The sequence below is a fragment of the Equus caballus genome, chromosome 14 (genome assembly GCF_041296265.1).
Source record: "Equus caballus isolate H_3958 breed thoroughbred chromosome 14, TB-T2T, whole genome shotgun sequence".
Taxonomy (NCBI): domain Eukaryota; kingdom Metazoa; phylum Chordata; class Mammalia; order Perissodactyla; family Equidae; genus Equus; species Equus caballus.
Genome location: NC_091697.1, coordinates 62,116,930 through 62,139,274, shown reverse-complemented (window position 1 = coordinate 62,139,274; position 22,345 = coordinate 62,116,930). Strand labels below are relative to the sequence as shown.

Here is a 22,345-nt window from a genome sequence, read left to right as displayed (position 1 = left end):
CTTTCACTGATAAACATATTTTATATTATTCACAACCAGACATTTTAATTTCAATTATCTTTATTTGATAACAATGCCAGCTTCTGCAAGGAATGGTTCTAGGCATTCTTTACCATTATTATTATTATTATCATCATTAACTTTTTACTGCTCTGATATTAGAAGACAAGGAAATCATTACAAGGTTCAAAATATCAACTCTAGGCATTTAAATTATTTTTTTCTTTTGGTATGCAGAGTTTTAAAGATGATCCAATTTATGTAGATTGAAAAAACAGATTACAGCACAAATTTATAAAGGGATTACGAATTGCACAAAGGCACAGACGTGCAAAAATAATTCCGTGGCAATGAAACAGGTTAACAATGAGTAATAAATGAGACATGAATTTTGTATTTTTTTTTTACATAAATGTCTATTTGTTGGAATGTGAAATTTGAGGCATAAAAAACAACGCATCATGGGATAAAATAGAGACTAGAAGAATTATTCCTACACATAATTCACCAAACAAGAGAAATTTAAAAGAATTCCAGTTTTTAAGAAGCAGATTGCTTCCGAAGCCCACTGCTACATAGTGAGTAAAACTGCTGAAAGCAGTGTTAGATAAAACACATCCTGCTCCTCTACTCTAACTGCTCTCAGGGGAGGGACTTTGTACATTTCATCCACCAGTACTCACCAAGCGTCCAGAACATACAGAGAGGCATGCAAGGGCTGCTCAATTTAGTGGCTCCTAATTGCCCGGCAATATTCAAATTGTAACTTATATACATCCTCTCATTTAATTTTCACTATAACCATATGAATTAGTCACTGTCATTATTTATTTATTATCCCTATTTTTGACATGAGGAATGAGTTTCAGAGAGGATAAATAATCTACATAAGGTCAGACAATAAGCGGCAGAGCTTTGATTTAAATACAGACCTGTCTTTCAAACCTAAGCCCTTTACTTCCCCTCACAAAAAATGTGGTGTTCAATCCCCAACCAGTGCTCTTTAATTTCTAACTAACGGAGCTTTTAAAAGTTAGAGAACTATAAAAATGTTTCTATTTGTTTTTTTTGGAAAGACAGGGCTAAGAAAACCCATTTGCTCACTGAATCTGAGCCCCATATGTCACTTTTCACGTCACTCCTTAATTTAATTTCATCATCACATTAAATAAAACGTTTTAATACACATACCCTTAATAATATTTGGTAACAAATGCATAATCATTGTTTCTCATTTGTCCCATTGGTTCAGCTCTTATTATCTACAGCTATTTAAAGTGACCACGTTCCAGGTCATAAAAGAACCTCGGTGGGCAACAATTTTAAGTTGATTCTTTCACTTGTCTTCATTATCTTTCAGTTTTCCTTTCAAAAGAATCTGTGCTTGCGAGAAAAATTTTACCACGTAAAGACAAGTTCTATTTTCTGCCTGAATATTTCAGGCAAGTTTGAGGGAAAGGATGCAGAAGGAATACTTTGGCAATAAGTTGCTTTTATGTAAAGTTTGCTCATCAAATTCATTTTTTGCATATTTTTCAAGATTGAACTAAAAAAAGATACTAAACTTGATGGGCTTTAAATTGTTGCAAGCTTTTTAATGAAATTAGTACACCTTCCAAGTCTAGCACCATGACACAGTAGTTGCTTAACAAATATTTGTTCGATGAATAAATGCATGATTAATCAGCATGGTTTAAGATAATTAATTTAAATGGACAAGTGCTATGAACTGTAACTCTTCAGCAATGGTGCTTATTTTCAGAATCCAGAACTCCTACTCAACAGATATTTCAAAAATTAGCGTTTCAATTCCAAAGAAGGCCACTTGGGAAACGGCCACATGATGCTCTTGGATATTTTTAGAACCGAGTGTGTGTCTGGTTTTAGTACATGTCTGCTTTTACTATACTGTCACAATCTCTGTGTGTGTCAGCAACTCGGCCTTCAGCAGAAGCACGAGCTGTGTGCTTACCTGTTCCCGGGGTTGGGCATGGTTCACAAGGTTTGTTCCAGGCTTTGCCCACATTATATGTACAGCAGCACATCCTCTTTGTCACATTAAAAGGCAACTCATTCTCACAGGTGGTTCCATTATAGCTCCGGTAGCAAAAGCTTTTTCTCATGTCTACATATAGAAAAACAAAGAAGCCAACCAATCATATCAGCGAGCCACTGATGACCAAGCCCACACACCAGGAGACACCAAACTTCCTCCGTTAACAAAAGTCAGAAAAATTTGGAGGTATCTTAATAGAATTCTTCAGGTTAAACACAAATCATTTTTAGATTAATGTCTCTTCTGTTTTTAGCTACGGGATTTCATTTATTAATGTCTAGGCAGAAAAATAGATATTTGTTTCTTTACTCACAAGCATTTATTTAATTTAAAACATATTAAGTATTAAATTGTAAAGGTTATCTTATTTGTATAATCATGTTCACTTTATATAAATGGAAAATAAAAATTATTTAAGAATATATAATTGTATGCGCTGGCCCAGTGGCACAGGGGTTAAGTTCGCATGTTCTGCTTCGGTGGCCCAGGGTTCACCGGTTTGGCTCCTGGGTGTGGACCTACACACTGCTTGTTAGGCCATGCTGTGGCAGGCATCGTACATATAAAGTAGAGCAAGACGGGCACAAGGTTAGCTCAGGGCCAGTATTCCTCAGCAAAAAAGGGGAGGACTGGCAGCAGATGTTAGCTCAGGGCTAATCTTCCTCAAAAAAAATATATATATATAACTGTAACATTTGATTAAATTTTCTCCCTCAGACTCATGCTTTTTAAAATGTAACTATACAGCCAAAGCTCAAAAACATGATACAGAGCCAGAAGTTTATAAGACTTTGAAATACTTAATCATTCATAAAGATTTAAATTGCAAACTTTCTGAAAATAATTCTGAGATGTAAGTACCTTATGTGGGAAGCCAACAACTATGACCTAATTAATATCCAAGACCATTACCTACCCATGCAGTTGTGGCCTCCGTTGACCTGCATGTATTCAGGTGGGCAAATGCAGGTATAATTTCCGAGGGTGTTGTAGCAGGTCCCAGGCCCACACACCCCAGGATGTGCAAAACACTCATCAATATCTAGAGTAGGCAAGAATATCCATTAATTAATAAAGATATTTTTCCATGAATTTATATCATTTAAAACTACTGTACAAAGCATGAAGCTAATTCCTAAAATCCATATTTTTTAAAAATTTAGAATTTAAAGCAATTACATAGAAAATAACCCAAAACATGCATTTATACATTTTCTTTTCTTTAAAAGAAAAAAATCTAATATTCAAAAATATAAATAATCAAAAGTAATTACAAAGTGGCAAAAAATAATTTAAATAGCATCTATATTATTTTAATTGAAATTTCGTATTCTTCAAATGGAAATGCTTTAAAGCCTGCTTTCCTCTTATATCATTTAAACTAAATTTCAGTGCTAACTTTAAACTGAATGCACTTAGGACAGCCTTTATCTTTATAGCTCCTTTCAAATTAGTACCCATTCAGAGATTTCAGAAGTAGTGTAGCTGCTGGTTGTTCTCCTTATTAAATCATATTTCTTCCAGATGCATTTATCTAACATGTTCCAAAAGAAAGGTTATAATGGAAATAATTTTGATCATGTTTAATATTCATTTTTATAAGCATTCATTTATTCCATACTGATAGCCTACTGTAAGCTAGAATTTGTAGCTATAAAAATGACTAAGATGTGGACCTTGCTTCAAGAAGCTCCTAGTCTAGTGGGGAGACAAGACCCTAAAAGGATGTCTATAGTGCCACGTGATAAATGGAGGGATGGAAGCAAGAAAGACATCTGTATAACCTTTGAACTTCTTTATACCTGTAGTCCAACATTTAAAAATTACTGAAAAATATTAACTTCATAGTTGCATTCAACCTTACCTATTTTCCCTCTGTAAAATATAATTCCTATCAATATTTGAAACAATACTTTATTTGATATTGAACGTTTCACACTACTCCAGCTTTCCCCATTTACCTTTAATCAACTCATTTACTCAGAGAAAAATAATAGTAAATTATAGCAAATAAGCTATAAATTAATCTAGTGGCATCGATATGAAAAGAAACAAGTTATGAACCAGTCTCAACAGATCTTTTGATAGAATTTGAGGATGGACCCTTTTCCCCAGGCCTGACCAGTATACCTTTAGGTGTAGAGTCATCTCACCTTCACAGATGCGGGTTTCCTCGCTGAGGTAGTAGCCTTGTGGGCACTCACACTGGAAGCTCCCAAAAGTGTTGATGCAGTTGCCACCCTGGCAGAGACCTGGTAACTCCTGGCATTCATCAATATCTGCAGAAGGGAGACAGCTCACTTACAACAAATACTATCGTGAAAGACAAGAGCTACTATCAGAGCTTTCAAACGTGTGATCCTGTAAGACCTGCAGACTTCCACGCATCCAAATGAAAGCACACTTAGATGGAAGCTTTATTCTGACCATGGATTTCCTTGATTTTGTTGTGGAACTTTGTCATAATCTGAGAGGAGTGATTAAAGCAAGTTGGGGATGCTTAAAATCGGGGGATAATGGGAAAGAGAGTTTCTCTGCAGAACAATCAGATATCAGATCACTGCAACAGATGATATCTTTCTGATTTACAAATGATTATTCAGCATCCTGGTATTTGATTGTCCATCTGTAATTTTGCAAAATGATCTTGTTGAGATTGCTCCATACTAACTTTTCTACTAGCTTTCTTCTAAAGTAAACTCTTGACCTTGTTTAAATCTGGGCAGCGGCAATTAGAGGTGCACTCACCTTCTAGGATGATTGTGATGGGGTTAGGTCTGAAGCCCTCGCCTCCGGGACACAGGGTGTAATACTCAGCTACAAAACAATGGAAAGAAGAGATTCGATACCTGTGTCCAAGTGGCTGAGACAATGAACAAGCATTTAGCAAGTGCCAGGCTCAAAATACACATCCTCAGGGGTGTAGCTACATTTTTCTTAGCGCCTTTTCAAATACATTTAAAAGTATATTAGATTTTACTTGACATAAGATCATTACTTCATAAATTATATACACAGTAGAATGACAAAAACCATGGGTTTTTAATCAAAGAAAAAACGTCTTTGCAGACAATTTATATCAGAACATTTTTGGCTAATGAATAATCTCAAAGACTCAACAATTCAGAAGTTTCATCTCTGTCCATATCACAACATACGTTTCAACTTAAGGCATGATATGATTGACTTGAGGACTACAGCACATCTATGAACCTGAACTAAAACAACCTCGGAGAACAATCAGGAACAGCCTTTATCTGTGATACCGTGGAGAATTGATATTATCACCATTCACACTGGATTGTGGTTAAAAATTGTTTTTTCTTTTTGTCATATCATGAAAAACAATAAGAATAGAGGAATTCAAATTCCTTTTATATAAAACATTCTTGGCTGGTTTCAGCATAATCACTGAGAGCACGTAGTCCTAAATCAAAACTTTGGCCCTATTTCCCCTGTCCCAGCACAAGAATGAAATGGCAACTGGTCTTCAGCTACCAGAGTTTGTTCCCTTCCTCTTCTTCAGCTCCATACTCACTGCTATTGACAGGGGGGCACGTCTCGCAGGGGTTCCCCCAGGCCTTCCCCAGAGAGCAGCAGCAGGAGGAGCGACTGACGCCCACCCCAATCTCGGTGTTGCAGGACAGACTCCCGTCTCCTCGAGGACCGAACTTCAGGTAGCAGTTGCCCACACGGTTGTCTGCAGAGCAACACAGGAGCTTAAAATTACCTTTGCCATAGTGAGAATTCCTTCTGAGAGAAAGGTCACTCAAATGATGAACTTCAAATTCTGTATGTTAATATGAAAGTTTCCTTTTAATCTTCAGCACAAAACAATCTCTTGCCTTAAATCTTTTCACGATTGACTCGTAGGAATTAAATTAATTATGACAAACTTTCCTGTGTTTAGAAATCCATATAGATCATGGAGTAAACAAGATAGTAAGAAATTACTCATTTGGGACATTCTGAACCTTCAATAATATGACCACAAGAAATTTTTGGTATAATCCATCTATATCATGAGTTTATGGATAATGGGGAAACAATCCAGGATAAATTAATTTAAAGCTACATAACATATCAAAGAAATATTTATAACCCCATCTTCTTCCTCTCCTGCCCCTCATCTCCATTCTCCCATGGGTTACTTTCAATTTGCACAATGAACTTTGTGGGTTTAGGGAAAGACTATCTGTAACAACTTTAGAGAGGGTGGTTAAGAGATCAGTGAATCTCAGACTTTTTCTTGTCTCCATATACAGTTACCATGCAGATCACTTCATTGATTCCATGACTTTAAATGCTATCTTTTTGCTGAGAACTCTCAGATTTATGGTTCCATCTCTCATCTGTCCCCTGAACTCAAGACCCTTCTGCCAACTGCCTGTTTGATTTCTCCTTTTAGATATATAAAGTTACTTTAAAGTTAACATGTCTAAAACCAAACTCTTGATACTCTCTCCGCCTCATACAAAACCTGCTCCACTCCTCTCCCAGTCTTCCGCATTTTCAAATAACGGAAACTCCAGTTTTTCAGTTTGCTTAGGCTCTAAATCTTAGAGTCATTCTTTGACTCCTTACTGCCATCCCTTATTCAATCCAGTAATAAAGTCAATTCTACTTTCAAAATAAAGCTGGAATCTTGCTACTTACCACTGTCTCCATCATCCCTCAACCTGGACTACTGTAATGGGTTCCCGACTCATCTCTTGAATTCAATCCTTGACCAAACTATAGTCTATTTTTCCCACCATATCCAGAATAATCTTTCAGAAGCATTACTTTAGGTCAGGCCACCTCCAGTGGCCACCCATTTCAATGGGAGTAAAAATCCAAAGTCCTTATCACAGTCTATAAAGTAGTTTTCATTCCTGGCTGCATATTAGAATCTCTTGGGCAGCTTTTTATTATTTTACTTTATTTTTTTCTCATTTTTTAATTTTGTTTTTGTTGCTGTATCTCAGGTGCAGAGAGATGAGTTAACTCATGGTCTCTCTATTACTAGGTTTGTATTCATTCGACCTTCCTCTCCCCCTCCCATTCTCTCTCTTTTATCTTTATTCTCCATTCCCATTCCTTGTCCACTACTCAACCATCTGAATGTTTAATGTTATTATTTTTTGTATGTGTTCTTGCAAAACAATTATTTTTTTCATGCACACATTTTTAATTTACATAAACGATATTTTGTCATATATCTCATTCCATTTTTATAACATCCAATTTGTAAACTCTATGGTGCCTAACTGTCATTTTAAAAAAATCTATCCACTCTACAAAAATGGTTCCTAAATAGCTGCCATCACAAACAATGCTGCCGTGAGCATCTTTACCAATGGCTCTGCTTGGGCCTGTGAGTTTCTTTCTTTGGCCTCTAGAGAGGCAGGAGAGGAACTGCTGGTTCACAGAGTTTGCATATCCTTATCCTCCAGTATCAGGAAAAATAGTCATTGTCATTTACCATCTGCATCCAATGGACCTTTCAAGTTTTTTTATATTTGTAAGTCATTTTGAAAATAATTCACAGGAGAAAAAAGGCATAGTGAAACAACTTTAGTAGAAATTTTAATGAGAATTTAGTAATGGCTAACTCAAATCTTTACTCCCTATTTTTTTGGTTTGGAAGATATATATTCCCAAAATGGTTCTATGAGTGCAATTAATTGCTTGTCAGCTGTCGTGCATTAATCTGGAACATACGCATTTTGTAAAAACTGAGTCTAGATTTCAAAAATATCTCTAACAGGTTCTATCTTATCAATACTTCTTCTTCTTCTTCTTGTATCATTAAAACACAATACCTGAAGAAATTTTTGAAAACTCTGACAGCTCATAATTGTGTTGATGAGAGGAAAGCTATCTTCTTTGCTGGAAAACCTTTTCATTTTTAGATCTATCAACACCAATTAGAATCAGCAATCCAATGATTTTCTTTTATTTCCACATCACATATTTAATTCCAATAACCTTTGTATAAACACCTGCCTTCATTATTTGTCAACTCAAGAACCATATCAACTAAGTTTTGGTATAGAAATATAATAAAATATGAAAGAACACAAGAACGTCGGAGGAGTCAGGCACTTGCCCAATGTTGTGTGTTGAAGTTCTTCCTATTGACTAAGAGATGAGGTTACCATATTTCTTTTGTCTATAGAAGTATATTTTTCACTCACTCATTGATTCTTAAGTTTGAAAACTTTCATCCAGGACATTGACCTCCAAAGACTCACAGTCAGCATTTTGCTCATATGATCAATTTCACCATCATCTTTAGAATCTAAACCAGAGTGCTGCTGGTCTCTGTTGCTTTCATCTTCTGATCCACCTAACAACTGTGAATGTTGTCTGCTACCAATTTTCTTCTCTGCCATTAGGGCCAGAAAGTGAAAACTTCTGAATTCTCAACTGTGTTCAATAAATGCTCAAATGTAGCATCAAATACATGCCAAATACAGTGTCTCCAGTCTTTTTTCATACCTTCTCGAAAGATAATGCAATCCTTTGGGTAACAGAGCAGGAAAATTGAAGGATGATGCAACAGTGACATTTTATTTCACTACTGCATCATCCTGCTAGATGCTACCACAATTTTCCATTTTCTTATTAGTTTCATCTTTGTTTTTAGCATCATTGGGCACAACTGATGAGTAATGATGAAATAAAAACTAGCATAATAAAATGGCAAAACGTTTCAAGATAAAGGCAAAGTGACATCACTAACATCTCATAATGTATCTGAGACTGATAAAAGGGTCCAATGGACTCTTATGGTATTTGTGAGATAGAACGAGTCTTTGTTCTTTGGAAGATCTCAAAGAAAGAATAAAGCCAGGAAGTATCAATCCATATACAAACAGCTAGAACTGATCTGAAAAGAAACTAAAAAGCCAAATCCATTATATGCTGATAGTTAATCTGAGTACTGTTGTGCAAGAATATTCTCTGCTGGGCTGCCCCTGTCTACACTTCTACCAGCAGAACAGAGGGCTCCTTGAGGTCCAGGTCCTTATCAACACTTCATATTCTCCAGATTTCTTAATTTTTGCCAGTCTAGTAGGTATAAAGTGATATTTATATGGTTGTTTTAACTTGACTCTTTTCTTATTACCAACAGTTCTGGGCATTTGCTTATGTTTTTTAGCTTATGGATTACAGATTTTCTTCAATTTATGATAGGGTTACATCCTGATAAACCCATTGTAAGCTGAAAATATCGTCAAAAACACATTCAATACATCTAACCTATCGAACATCATAGCTTAGCCTAGCCTACCTTAAACATGCTCAGAACACTTTCATTACCCTATACTTGGCAAAATTATCTAACACAAAGCATATTTTATAATAAAGTGTTGACTATCTCATGTACTTTATTGAATACTATGTACAGAAAGTGAAAAGCAGAATGGTTGTGTGGGTACAGAACAGCTGTAAGTGTATTGGATGTTTATCCTCGTGATTGTGTGGCTGACTGGGAGCTGTGACTTGCTGCTCTGACCAGCATCATGAGAGTATCGCACTGCGTTATCACTAGCCTGGGAAAGGATCCAAATTCAAAGTATGGTTTCTACTGAATGCATTTTGTTTTTGCACCATTGTAAAGTCGAAAAACTGTAAGTCGAAACATGGTGAGTCGGGGACCATTTGTACTCCCCGTTTATTATCATAGCCTTTGCTCCAAGAAAGATTTTAAGAAATACTGAGGCACCAGTGACTCAATTTCTGGGGGTGAAGCAGCCATTACCATATTTTTAAGGTTCCAAATGGGATTTTACTGTGCATCCAGAGTTGAGAACCACTTTGTGATCTCGATTATTCCTCCTTCTCTGACTCCTCTCCTCACACCCTGCCCCCAACTCACTCCACTCTTGCTGCACAACCTCATTGCTGTGTCTCCAACACCAGTATCCTCCTACCCCTGGCCCTTTGCACTGCCTGCTCCTTTTGCTGGGAGGCTTCTCCTCTCAAAGGTCCAGTTGGCTTGCTCCCTCCTTCGAGGATCCGACTCCCCCATCCCAACATAATATAGCACTTCTCCTTAACCACCTCCAGTGTCAGAAAGGGTTCTTGCTTTTATCTCTCTCTCTGCCACCAGAATGTTAACACAAAAGCAGAGAATTTGCTTACACTGTTCACCTTGTAGCTCTAGCCCCTAGAATAGAAGGCACTCAGTATCTACTGAATGAATGGTTTTGAATGAAAAAGTCAGAACTTGGAGTAGCCATAAATCACGACTAAATATATTCTCTAAAAGTTGAAAACAATATATAAATTGTGTATCAATCAGAGCAGCAAACATGCCCTCCATACACTGCAGGCCCCCAGGAAAACCGACACTGAAGATGGCAGGCAGATTTCTACTAAAGCCAGGAATTTTCCTTTGTATTCTCTTAGGAAATTCTCCAGACCATTTACTCCTCTAGGTAAACACTCACTACGGGGCAGAAACAGGGCAGATGGCAAAAGCTGGACAATTATATTCTACAGATCAGAGACGTCTGGAATGGTGATGAGAGATTCTGAGCCTTCATTACTGCCTTCCCTGCTTTTCCCCAATCTTCCAACTTGTTTCACTCCAGTGGTTTGGCTCATGAAATCCAGTTCTCCAATTCCTCTCTTCTCATCACTTCACTTATTTCACTGCCACATGACTCTTCTCATAGCAAAGAGAAATGTATATTCCAGTAGCTCTACCACTTTGGGCTGTCCTGGCCAACGCATTGCACAGGGAGCCAGGCTGCTGGGGACCCAGACTCAGCTCTGCCATCTGCAAGCTCTGAGACCTTGAACATATTACTGTGCCTCTGTGAGCCCTGGTTACTAAGTCTGTGAGAGGAGGAGGCTGGAGCAGAGGTCTCAAAAATTCCTCTTTCAAAATATGACTTGGAAGATAAACACAATAAAGTGACCACATATTTTGGTAATCTAGAGTTTTTTAAGGTGAAGGGCTATTTGGTTTTCAAATTTAGTTCATTACCAAGAGACTCTGAAGATTTAACTCTATATAATTCTATTTGTTTCAAATAGCTTTCACTTACCAACACAACCCACGCCGGTGGGGTTCAGCTGGAAATCAGGTGGGCAGTTACACTCATAGCGACCAGGAGTGTTAACACACAGGCCATTTACACAGTTTATGGGATCTGCACATTCATCAATATCTAGGAAAAACATTTAAAATGCCCACGTTAAAATCTTTACTTTCTCCATGCATATGGCTCTTCCAAAGAATTTGGTGGAACTTTTGAAAGTTAGTAGACTAAAGATCTTTAGGAAGGATTCAGCACCATGAAGTAAAGATTAAATCCTGTATATACCTAAAACAGGCTCCATGGATCAATCACGTGGTATTCATGATAATATCATTTACTATCCTTAATAGATAAATAATAATTAAATGTTGGAATTCTAAAGAAGAAGAAATTATGGCACTGTTTGCTTAACTAAAATTATGTATATGTTATATGTACATATGCATGAACATACACAAATACATACAAAGAACTACTTTCCTAGTCTCATGGTAGGTATTTAATATTGTTGTTTATATAAAGATGGATCAATTCCATAGTTAAAAGTAAATGTATCAGAACGTTTTTGTTTTTTCTTCAAAAAAATGCACAACTCAAGGCATAAGCAGGCCAAGCAGAAATTTGAGAGATTGTTATACTTAGCACAAAATATTCATTTCAATTAATAAGAACACAACTGAGCCGTTAACTGGCCATACCTGTACAGTTCCCTCCTGTTCTGTCCAATTCATAACCATCATCGCAGATACAGTGAAACATTCCAGGCAAATTATTACACGTTCCAAAGACACAAATATTTTGAAAGGAGCATTCATCAATATCTGAAGATTAAAAGAAACGGTAATCTCTTGTTTAGACATTTTGATTTAAGGTATTGCATTAATGAATTTTTCTACCTCCCAGACGTTTTAATGCAGTAAAAAATTTTCTTTTTCTTTAACTAGGTAGGTCACACAAATAGCAAGCAACTAATGCTCATCTATGGAACAAAGATATAAAAGAAATATTATTTTATTTTATTGACAATATTTCAACTGTCTTGGGTTATAACATAAATAAAAAAAATTGGCCTAAGGCATAAAAAATATAAAAATTAAATATGAACATGTCAAAGGAAGAAGATTGTAAAGAATGAAAGATAAAAACAAATTCAAAGATTATAATAATTTAGTGCAAACAGCAGATGTCTTATAAACATCTAGAACATATAAAATATACAATATAATATTTTAAATATTAAAGATATGCTTAAAATAATTTAACTTTTTCTAAACTTCTTTATTTTGTAATTTTATCTGTTATCATAAAGTCAGTCATAAACAGGGAAAGAGTTTTTTTCCAATAGCACATAATAAGACCATCCATTACCCAACATTCTTACAAATTTCATTAAAATATCTCTATTGAATTGAAGTCATAAAATCAGTTTATGAAACTCTTCCATGAAGCTTTAACTCAAAGTCAATAAACGAGAAGTTACTACTCCTCATTTATATGGAAATGAAGGCATATATGTGTGTGTACAGCTGTAGAAATCATCTGTATTTCTACTCACAGGAAGAGGATGGACATTTTTGTACACAAATTACCTCATATTCTGAGAATGCAGACCAGGCACGTCATTTTAGGCTAGACTAGACAAGTCATCCTACAGTGCTATCTTGAGATAGTTATATCTTGTAATTTAAATTTCTTCTACTCTGGGTTGGTTCTTTATCAGCTTTTTGTATGTTGTTTTTTTGTTGTTTCCATAGGATGCCTGCATAGTTGCCATGGTTTATTTTCAGTTTGTGTACACATTACTTGGTCAGCTCTTTCAAGAGTTTTTCTATACTCTGATATAATTTAGATAGAGTTTCCTGACAACCTCCCTTCTTTATCCAGGCTTTATTTGGAAGACAGCTTGGGGTATGCGTTTCATTTAAAATTGCTAATCTGTAGCCCAATCTTTCACAAGGTGGGGGCAGGGGGAAACATGGACGGGAAGAGCTCCAGGCGGCTGTGTGCGCTCTTTGTGGATGAACCTGGCCTCTGCTCTCTCTTCAGATATTATACCAAATGCTCTGTTATCTAAGTTCACTCCATCTGATGGAGCCCTAACTTGTCTCTGAGGAACTTCCTCCAGGTTTTGCACTCTCCCATTTTGGTGGAGAACACTGCGAAAAGGCCAACTCCAGCAATTTTTTGGATTCTATAGAAAGTTCTGAGAATTTGCGATGAAGTAGATGCTGAGTGGAAAATGTTGAATCAGAGAGTTAATTCAGAGGAGCATATATTTATAATAAGATGGGAAGACATAAAGAAATTAAATTAGCAAATTCAGGAGAAACTGCCCAGATGAGCCAGATCGTGTAGGAAGAGAGAAAACAAAAACAAGGAGAAAAAGGCAGAACCATGGAATTATATTTTTGGGATCTCAAAAGTTGGCATTTAGCTAAATGGAGCACAGGGTCTAACTGAAGGTAAAGTGCATGTTTGCCACTCTCAGTTTCCCTGGCAACTGGGATTTCTCTCTGTGGTAATAACATACTATGAGAAACCAACATGTGACGCAAGTAGAAACTTTTTAGCATCACCTTGGGGGAGGTCTGGAGAGAAGTTTTGGAAGGGCCTAGGCTACAGATACAGGAATAGAATTATGAAGGGGAAATTCTGTCTTATGTATAAAGAATTCATTTTGAGTTTTTATGTTGGTGAAAGTATCTGGCTACTGCTGACTTGCTCCTTTTCCCACTAACTCTTGTCAAGTTGACGTGAGTAATAAATCATGTAGTTCCATGACCACACTGACTCACATTTTCTACTAATTGGCTTCAGTGCTTAGAAGAAACCAGGGCTGGGGAAAAAAAAATGAAGCTCACTCTACAGCTGCCTTGTATAAAATGAAGTAGATTCTGCCCAATCTAGCAGGTCAATGTAGAAGCATGAATGCTTTCAGTTTCTACGATCATCTTCCCCAGAGCCTACTATTCATTCTCGTGTTTTGATTCTTTCAAAATTGGTGGAAATTTATGGAAAATTCCATGATCTTTTAGGCACACTTTCAGTGCAACTCCTGGTAGTGGGGCAGAGAGAGGCTCTAGTCTGAACCAGCCCAGATTGTATCATTTGTTTTTGTTTGGTTGATGCTGGTGAACTGTGTGTGTGTGTACGTGTGTGTGTGTATGTGTATGCTGGTGTTGACTATTTCTGTTCATTTGCTTAGACACTAGTGTAAGGAGAGCCTGTAACCTGGTTTCTTTTTATAAGCTTCACCCAGCAGTTAGCCTGAGCTATTTTTTAAAGATTTTCTATGAATCCCTAATTTTGTTAAGGCCTTATGGTTTATGAACTGTTTTCAATTTTTTTCCTTTCTTCGTTTGTATTTTCATGTCCTCCCTATGAAGACAATGATGGCCCAAACTATATGTAAAGTGAACTTAGTCTCTAATTTAAAAGAAATACAAATTCTTTTTCTTGGAAAGATACCATACTAGTTACAAAGTCCGACTTCTAGGAAAAGGGGATGATGTCATAACTTAGAAGAAGGAGACATTCCTATTAGGCAAGAGATGCAGTCCTTGATGAGTCCCTAACGAGAACCTCCAGTCCCTGACATACAGACAGCAGACTAAAACATGAGGGTAAATGCCAAAAAATGACCTACTTAGATTTTAATAAACACAGTAAACAGCAGTGATTGGGGTAGGTAATATATCATATTTTAAAAGCTGAATAGTTTTTCCACATGTCATTCATTTAGTGATAAAAAAAGAAAAAGAAGAAAAAAGAGTGAGCTGAACTTCCAACTATTGGCTCTTGGCCAGGAAAACTTCATAAGAGATGAAAGCAGCCTTCATCATTATTCATTCGGCAAAATAATCCATGCTTAAACGAATGACTTTTATATGTGCAGCATGTGCTGTGTATTCTGCTTCCAGGTGGAGCCCGTTCCAGCCCTTTTTGTGGTTTCATTTGCTGTGGTTGATCCAACTTGGAAAAGAGTTGGAATCCTGGTGACCCACCTTGGCAGGACCTGCTGTCTGAGGCTGGAGTGAAGCCCATCTCACACTCGCAGCGATATGCACCCGGGACGTTGAGGCACTGTCCGTTCTCACAGAGATTTATGTTTTCTGCACACTCATCAACATCTGTGGGCAAAGCAAATTACACCTCTATTAAGTTCCAAATTGCATGATACATTTTTTCCTTGATCTATAACTAATCAATTTCACTTGCTTGAGTGAGTGCTCATTAACATGAAATGACAATTAATCATATTCATCTAAATAAGGGTATACAACTTGATAGTAGAGCTCTTTAACCTACACCCTAACATTCCATTATCATATGATTAACAGGAGGCATGCAGGTGTCTCTCACATTTGTCTTAGTTCTCTTCAAGGTCCCTTTGATGCATCAGTATTATCCCAACATCATTTAGATATGACCAATAACATTGGAATTAATCTTAAAATGGTGCTAAGTCATTTGAAAATATTATAGTATTCAAACAACTCATTCTTTCACTAATTCAAGTATTTTTAAGCAAATTAGGGACACTATGGGAATGAGCAGTTTCTTTCATGTCATTACACTCATTAAAGTGTAATTAATGCAAATAGACAATATAATTAATGCAAATGGACTTAATTATGCAAATGGGCGTTATTCATAGACTGTAAAGACAATTTATTTAACTCTATCAAATGGAAAAAGGGGGGAGGACAGAAATCACTGTTTATGGAGCACCTGATATTTGCCAGAGAGTGTGCTAGTTGCCTGACAGGCGTGTTTTCGTTTAGTTCACCCATCCTGTGAGGTTTAGAAGAGGAAGGACTCGAGGCTAAGAGCAGCCAGCTGAGCCAGAGGAGTCACTGTGAGCTAATCGTGGCTGAGCCAAGATCTAAGTACAGCTGTGTCTGACACCAAAGCTGTGCCCTTTCCTTTCCACCGCAGTGCAGAGAAATGCTAAGAAAGAGGAATATCCAATGTTTAAAAGTAATAAAGCCTTAAAATTGAATAAACATGTTTTCTTAAAGAGAGATTTGCAAATGAGACTGTGTTTTTTATGTCAATAATTAGAAAAAATTAGTCTATCTTTTAATTATGGGTTTAAAGTACGTAGTGAAATTCAACTGAGAAACACCTATCTTACAATCTTGAAAGTATTATACTTTGTGTCCAGCAAGATGATCTCGTCTTATCTATAATGAGTGGATGTTTCATCCTCAAAGAATGTGGAACGAGTAGCAGCTAACATTTATTGAGCTCTTATGATGTGGTTTTCTAAGCCCTTCACTTGTCTTATTCCATTTAATACTTTCAATAGCATGTGATAAGCTGAGATTTTGATAAACACATTAAATAGCAGTGATTGGGTAGGTCACATAGTGTATCATAAGAAGCTGAATAGTTTTCCCACATGTCATTCATTTAGTGATAAAAAAGAAAAAACAAATAAATGATATTATTATTACTATGCCCATTTTAAAATGGGGAAACTAAGGTCGCATGGGTTAACTAATTTACTTAAGGCTACAGAACCTGTAAGCAGCACAGGCACGATCTGAATCCAGGTGGTATGATTCAGACAGAGCTGATATTTTTGACAACTGTGCTATAAATGAATACAAGAAAATGATAACTATTAACAGTAAATGATTGTAATAAATGTCAATATTTTAAAACTTTCACCAATATTTTGGATAATTTTCCAAGTTTTGTGTTTAATGTAAGAGAAAGATACATATTCACCTGTAAGTCAAGTGTAAAAACAGAGATAGTGATTTCAGCCTCCTTTAACCACAGTTTTCTTCAGATCAGGAAAACACAGAGTGTCCCATGAAAATCATGCCAGAACACACATCAGGACTCTCACCCACCTGAGCAGGTAAAGCCATCTCCAGTGAACCCTTCGGAGCAGGCACATCGGTAGGAGCCTGGGGTATTTACACACTGAGCATTTATGCTACACTGGTGGGTTCCATTAGAACATTCGTCCAGATCTGCATGCCAAAAGAACATAGCAATAAAGTTCAGAAATGAAAATGCAACATTTAAACAGTCAGAGAGATTTTCATTTGTCTTAATTTAAATGTAAACTGGCCAAATGGAATGTGTTTCAGTTTATCTGTACAGTCACAGTTCTAATTCTCTAGGATCGCAGACCCACACTCCAAAATGTTCACGCCACAAACATGGGCCAAAATGATGAATTCAAGCATTTTGTGAGCTATCTAATCAACTAGAATTTTAATGGTTGAAAGAAAACCAGTGCTGGATTTCCTTCTTACTTTTACTCAGGGTAAATTTTATCACCAGTCCCCTTATCACTAAAAGAGGATCAATTTCTAAGATATTACTGAATTTCAGAGCAGGAAAATTAGCACAGAATTTTCAAGTACATTTTATAGATGAGAAAACCAAGATATGATTCTTGACCTCATAGAGCCCATAGTCTAATGGAAAAGACAGATGTTAAACACAGAAAATAAAATAAAATAAAGTTAAATTAGATTAAATATTATTATGTGTATCATGAAGAAAAATTACAAGGTACAGTGAAAGAATAAAAAGGGCATCTAATTTGGACTGTAGGAACAAGGGTGGCCCCACTGAGGAAGTAATTTTTAGTTAACTTCACACTGGAGGATGGGTAAGAGTTGGCCTGCTGAATAGAAGTAGGGAAGGGTATTCCTTGCAGAGAAAACAGCAAATATAAAGGCAATGAGGAGGAAAAGAGCTTGGTGTGACAAAGAAATTAAAGAAGGTCAAAGTGACAAAGCACAATGCAGGAGACAGAGAGTGATGGATGATGAAGCTGGAGAGATAATGGGAAGATGCTGTAGGGTCTTGTAACCCATGCAAAGGAAGCTAGATTTTATCCTAAATTCAATGGATTAAAATAACAATTGTAAAGAGATCTGACCCATGGTTTAAAAGATTCATCTGGCTGCTATGTGGAGAATGGATTGTAGGAGGACCAGAGAGGGAATGAACAAACTTATAAAGAGGTTCTTTTAGCATCCAGCAGAGAGAGAGAGAGAGAGAGAGACAGAGACAGAGAGAGAGAGAATGGTTGTGACTAGGGCAGGGGAATGGAGATGGAAAACAGTGGATGGAATTGGATGATGACATTTTGGAGTAGAGAAGCCTGGATATGGTTAAATCTTTTGTACTGGAGTCAGGCTATTTTGCACTGGTTGGCCAGAGTGATAGATGGACAAGAAGCACAAAAAAGGGAAGCTAGAAGACAGAACAATGGTAGACAAATGGGACTAGAAAAATGGGAATGGGGATAGGGCTGAAAAGTTGTGAGATTAATGACGTGAGATGGCTGGGCTAGAGTGGGTAGCTAGTGGACTTAATGATGTCATCAAAGAAGATTACTCAATAAAGTCATTTGGAAACTATGATAATTCAAATCTATAGTCAGCTCATAAACATTTGACAAGTATAAAACAATTGAATGGATGAGAAATTATGTTCAAATTAACTGATATTATTGTAAGAGGTCTTAAGGCTATCCTTTAATACTTTCTGCTGGCTTGTAACATTTTAATGAGTAATCATAGGGAAGTCAGTTCAGCTTGCTTTATTTCTATTTTAAATTGACCAGATAATTCTTACCAGTTGGAAAAATGCTTTATCACTGAGGCATGTGAAACACTGAGCATATTAAGCAGCACCATGAATGATACCAAGGGTGAAATCCAGTGCTCTGCCTCACAGCTATAAAAGACTTAGTAGACTGGCTCAAGAACTACAAAGCTGGGAGAATGGCAACCACCTTCCCTTTCTTTTCTTCAAACCAGACCTCCTGGAATCCAACAAATGATGTAGATTTCTCTGGAAGAAGAACTCTATTAAGAAGCAGGTATTGACCACTTACTACAGACAGGTTATGTGAAAAAATCTTTTCATTCCCTTCATTTATTTCACTGAGTTTTAAATCTCACTGATTACTCTATGAAAAGATTGGAAAAATGTATTAGTCATTTTTCATCATACAGCTGTTCGGATTTCTGGCTGCACATCAAGTAATTTTTACTGAAGAACAACACATTAAAAAGCAGATGCCAAGGCATACTGTTGTACTTTGATCGTTTATACCAAGGTTAAAGGAAACCCAGCAGGAATTACCTTGTAACTAAAGATAGCCTTTGATTTTCAAGAGAATAAATGAAAGTGAAGAGCATGTTCCTATTCATGCACGTGCATTAATAACTGTGCAAAGAAGAGCCTCTAAGAATTTTGTGTCTCAGCAAAGAATATTTGCATTTGCAAACTCACCAATACATTTGATGCCATTGCCAACCCAGCCTTCTCTGCAGCTACATTTAAAGCTTCCTGGGACGTTCAGGCATGAGGCGTGCATGTCGCAGTTGTGGGCACCAATTTCACACTCATCCACGTCTGAGAAACCACAGTTAATATGAAGAAGATAAAATACAAGCTAGTTAATTCTACCCCCAAATATATTTCTGTACAGTTAAACTTTTAAAGCAAATATGAAGATATCTAAAACTGTACAGAGAAAACATTAACATCACTTTTATTTTTAATTTCCATAGACTCCAGCAAGATTTACAAGTTCATGATCCAAATCAAACAAGCCCCTTCCTAGAAGAAATTGCCATTTTCCAGTTGAAGGGAGATGCAACAGCGTCTGCCCCCTGGTAGATATGCGTGTCAGCCCCTACCCAGCCCACAGGCCTTCCCCCTGTCTGGGCCCAGACAAAGCTCCACGTAGACGCATCAGATTATAGATGTCAAGAGAAATCTTAGTCCCAAAAAGAGACTCTGCTATTCTTTGCTATTAATATTGGTTACATATTTTTTATGAAGAATGAGCCTGACTTTTTACAATAATACTGTATTCTCTTTTTAAAATTTCTATCATTTGTCATTTTCAGAATTAGTACAATATTTTATAGAGTCTCTGAAAACTATTGTTTTAGTATGTATTTTTCCATTTATTTGAGGATATATAAAAATATTCACTGGAAATGTTATCTGAAAGTGAATAGATGCTTTTACCTATCTATATCTATATCTATATAATCTCATGTATATATACACATAGATATATGCACATATACAAATACGTACATACATTCATATATTTGTGTATATAAACCACGTAGCTTTGGTTCCCCAAAGCTTTCTAGAATAGAAAGAACAGTCTGTTCTACCTAGCTCAATGATTACATATTATAGATGCTGAAATCACACACATGAAATCACACACAACTTCTGGCTTGGCATCAACCTCACTAGCGAGGAACAAGCAGAATACCCCTTCTTTCACTATTTCATTACTTTGCAGCTTAAGGGCTAGGCTGCAGCCTAAGCCACCCACGACCTGCCTTGAACAAAATAGCATACAAGGGCCTTACATTGAGCAATGAGAAACACCCGGTCCAAAGCACTGACCTTGGGATTTCCTAGGCCCCCACCTTTATGCAAGAGGCTAAAACCATTTACTAAAGAAAGGATAAAGTGGACAGGGTGAGCAAAGAAAGAAAGTGAAGATAGAAAAAAAGAGGAAATGTTGGCAGGGGGAAGAGAGGGCAAAAGCAAATGGAAAGGGAAGAGAGAAGGAGAGAGGAAAAGATGGGGAAAGGAAGGGAGGAAAAGGGTCTCACTAGAAATCTAGATTAAGTCTTGTTAGTTTAGAAGAACTGCAAAACCCAGCAACAAGTGGGATCCCTCCAGGTCTTCTGGTGTTCCTTTCTTAAGGATTCTCCTGTTTGAGCAACAGTTCTACTAAGAAAATGCACGCTGCTGCCAGAGCCGCCAGAAGCACATCAGAACCATGGAGACCAGACTCCTCAGCTACTCTCTCACTCCGCATCCAGACCCACAGCCAACTCCACGGCAGGGCGGCTGATATGGTGTGCTAGCACAGATACCAGCCAAATGCATGACACATGCTCTGGGTCAGTTACTCATTATGTACAGTCACAGCCTGGTGTGGGGAACAGTCTAAGAGGTGCCAGGGAACAAAGGATGTTGAAGGTTGGCCTCTGAAATATGAGAAGCTGAAACACAGAGGACACAAGCTTAAGACCTACCTGTGCACCCTGTGGTCCCCTTCTTCACTGAATAACCCAGCTGACAGTGGCAAATGAAGGATCCCTTGGTGTTCTCACATTCCCCAAACATGCAGATGTTTGAATTTAAGTCACACTCATTCACATCTAGAAAATTCATTTTCAATAACTTGGTTAATACTTGTTCATCCTAGGAATTCAAAAGTTATCTTTTAAACTTAGCATCATATTGCAGGACACAGATAAAATTCAAAATATAATCTATTTGTAAGACATAGTACTACAGATACATAGACTGTCTTTAAGGATTTTTTCAAATAATTCTGCCTTTTCAGCTTTCACATCTCCTGATACATGGTTTGAATTTTTTAAATAACTAAAAAGTCTCTTCTTATCATGTTTATATATATGTGCATAAATGTACATGTGGATGTGCATGCATACGTGTGTGTAAATATTTATCCTGTTCTTATGGTACCCACCAATGCATGTTTTCATGTCCATTGAAGCCATGAAGCCATCATAACACAGACACCGATACTCTCCAGGAATGTTGGTACACTGGCCACCATCACAGATATCAGGATTATTTTCACATTCATCAATATCTGATGATACAAAATTAACATCAAATGAAAACAAGGGTGGTTTTTATTAAGCTAAAATATTTCTTCCATCCAGTTCCACTCAAAATATCTGGAGTGAGATTTGTAAGACAAAATTAATTAGGTGTACAAAATCTGCGTATTTTCCTTTCTGTACCTGCGCAAGATCTCCCATCAGGCATCAGGGCATAACCTTCGCTGCAGCTGCATTCGTAGCTTCCTTCTGAGTTAGTGCACTGGGTGTCACAGCCTCCATTCATTATCATACATTCATCAATGTCTGTGAAAACAACATTGCCACCACATTACCTGTCAGGGCTACTTTCTACTTCCTTAACAAAAGAAAAGATAAAGAGTTTTTCTTTTTTTCAAACTGATAATGCTTAAATGGCTTTGGATTTTTCTCCCCACTATTCATGCTGATTTATCATTATACCATTAGTCTTAGTTCTTTTTACTTCCTTTTAGACAGCATTCCACGTGACATTTAGCTCCAGTCACCCAATATTAAAGGACTCAGAAATACAATAACTATGGGGTTTAGGATGTTTTCTATAACAAAAACAGAGATGCCTCTGCAAAACCACCAAACCATGGCATCTTAGAGAT

At 36.9% G+C, this 22,345-nt stretch overlaps 1 protein-coding gene and 1 long non-coding RNA gene across 2 annotated transcripts in view; one reads left to right on the top strand and one right to left on the bottom strand.

The window, feature by feature from the left end:
• The window catches only part of FBN2 (fibrillin 2), a 236,447-nt gene that overhangs the window by 40,568 nt on the left and 173,534 nt on the right, over nucleotides 1-22,345 (bottom strand). Inside the window, exons 29-41 of the mRNA XM_023617761.2 lie at nucleotides 21,894-22,016; nucleotides 21,614-21,739; nucleotides 21,153-21,278; nucleotides 19,369-19,491; nucleotides 16,959-17,081; nucleotides 15,099-15,224; nucleotides 11,793-11,915; nucleotides 11,101-11,223; nucleotides 5,595-5,756; nucleotides 4,805-4,873; nucleotides 4,210-4,335; nucleotides 2,973-3,098; nucleotides 1,973-2,125 (exon numbers count right to left, since the gene is read on the bottom strand). Of these exons, the coding sequence (XP_023473529.2) occupies nucleotides 1,973-2,125; nucleotides 2,973-3,098; nucleotides 4,210-4,335; nucleotides 4,805-4,873; nucleotides 5,595-5,756; nucleotides 11,101-11,223; nucleotides 11,793-11,915; nucleotides 15,099-15,224; nucleotides 16,959-17,081; nucleotides 19,369-19,491; nucleotides 21,153-21,278; nucleotides 21,614-21,739; nucleotides 21,894-22,016 (1,629 nt within the window). The remainder of the gene's footprint in view (nucleotides 1-1,972; nucleotides 2,126-2,972; nucleotides 3,099-4,209; nucleotides 4,336-4,804; nucleotides 4,874-5,594; nucleotides 5,757-11,100; nucleotides 11,224-11,792; nucleotides 11,916-15,098; nucleotides 15,225-16,958; nucleotides 17,082-19,368; nucleotides 19,492-21,152; nucleotides 21,279-21,613; nucleotides 21,740-21,893; nucleotides 22,017-22,345) is intronic.
• The window catches only part of LOC138917299 (uncharacterized), a 124,184-nt gene that overhangs the window by 97,985 nt on the left and 3,854 nt on the right, over nucleotides 1-22,345 (top strand). The gene's annotated exons all lie outside the window — the stretch shown is intronic.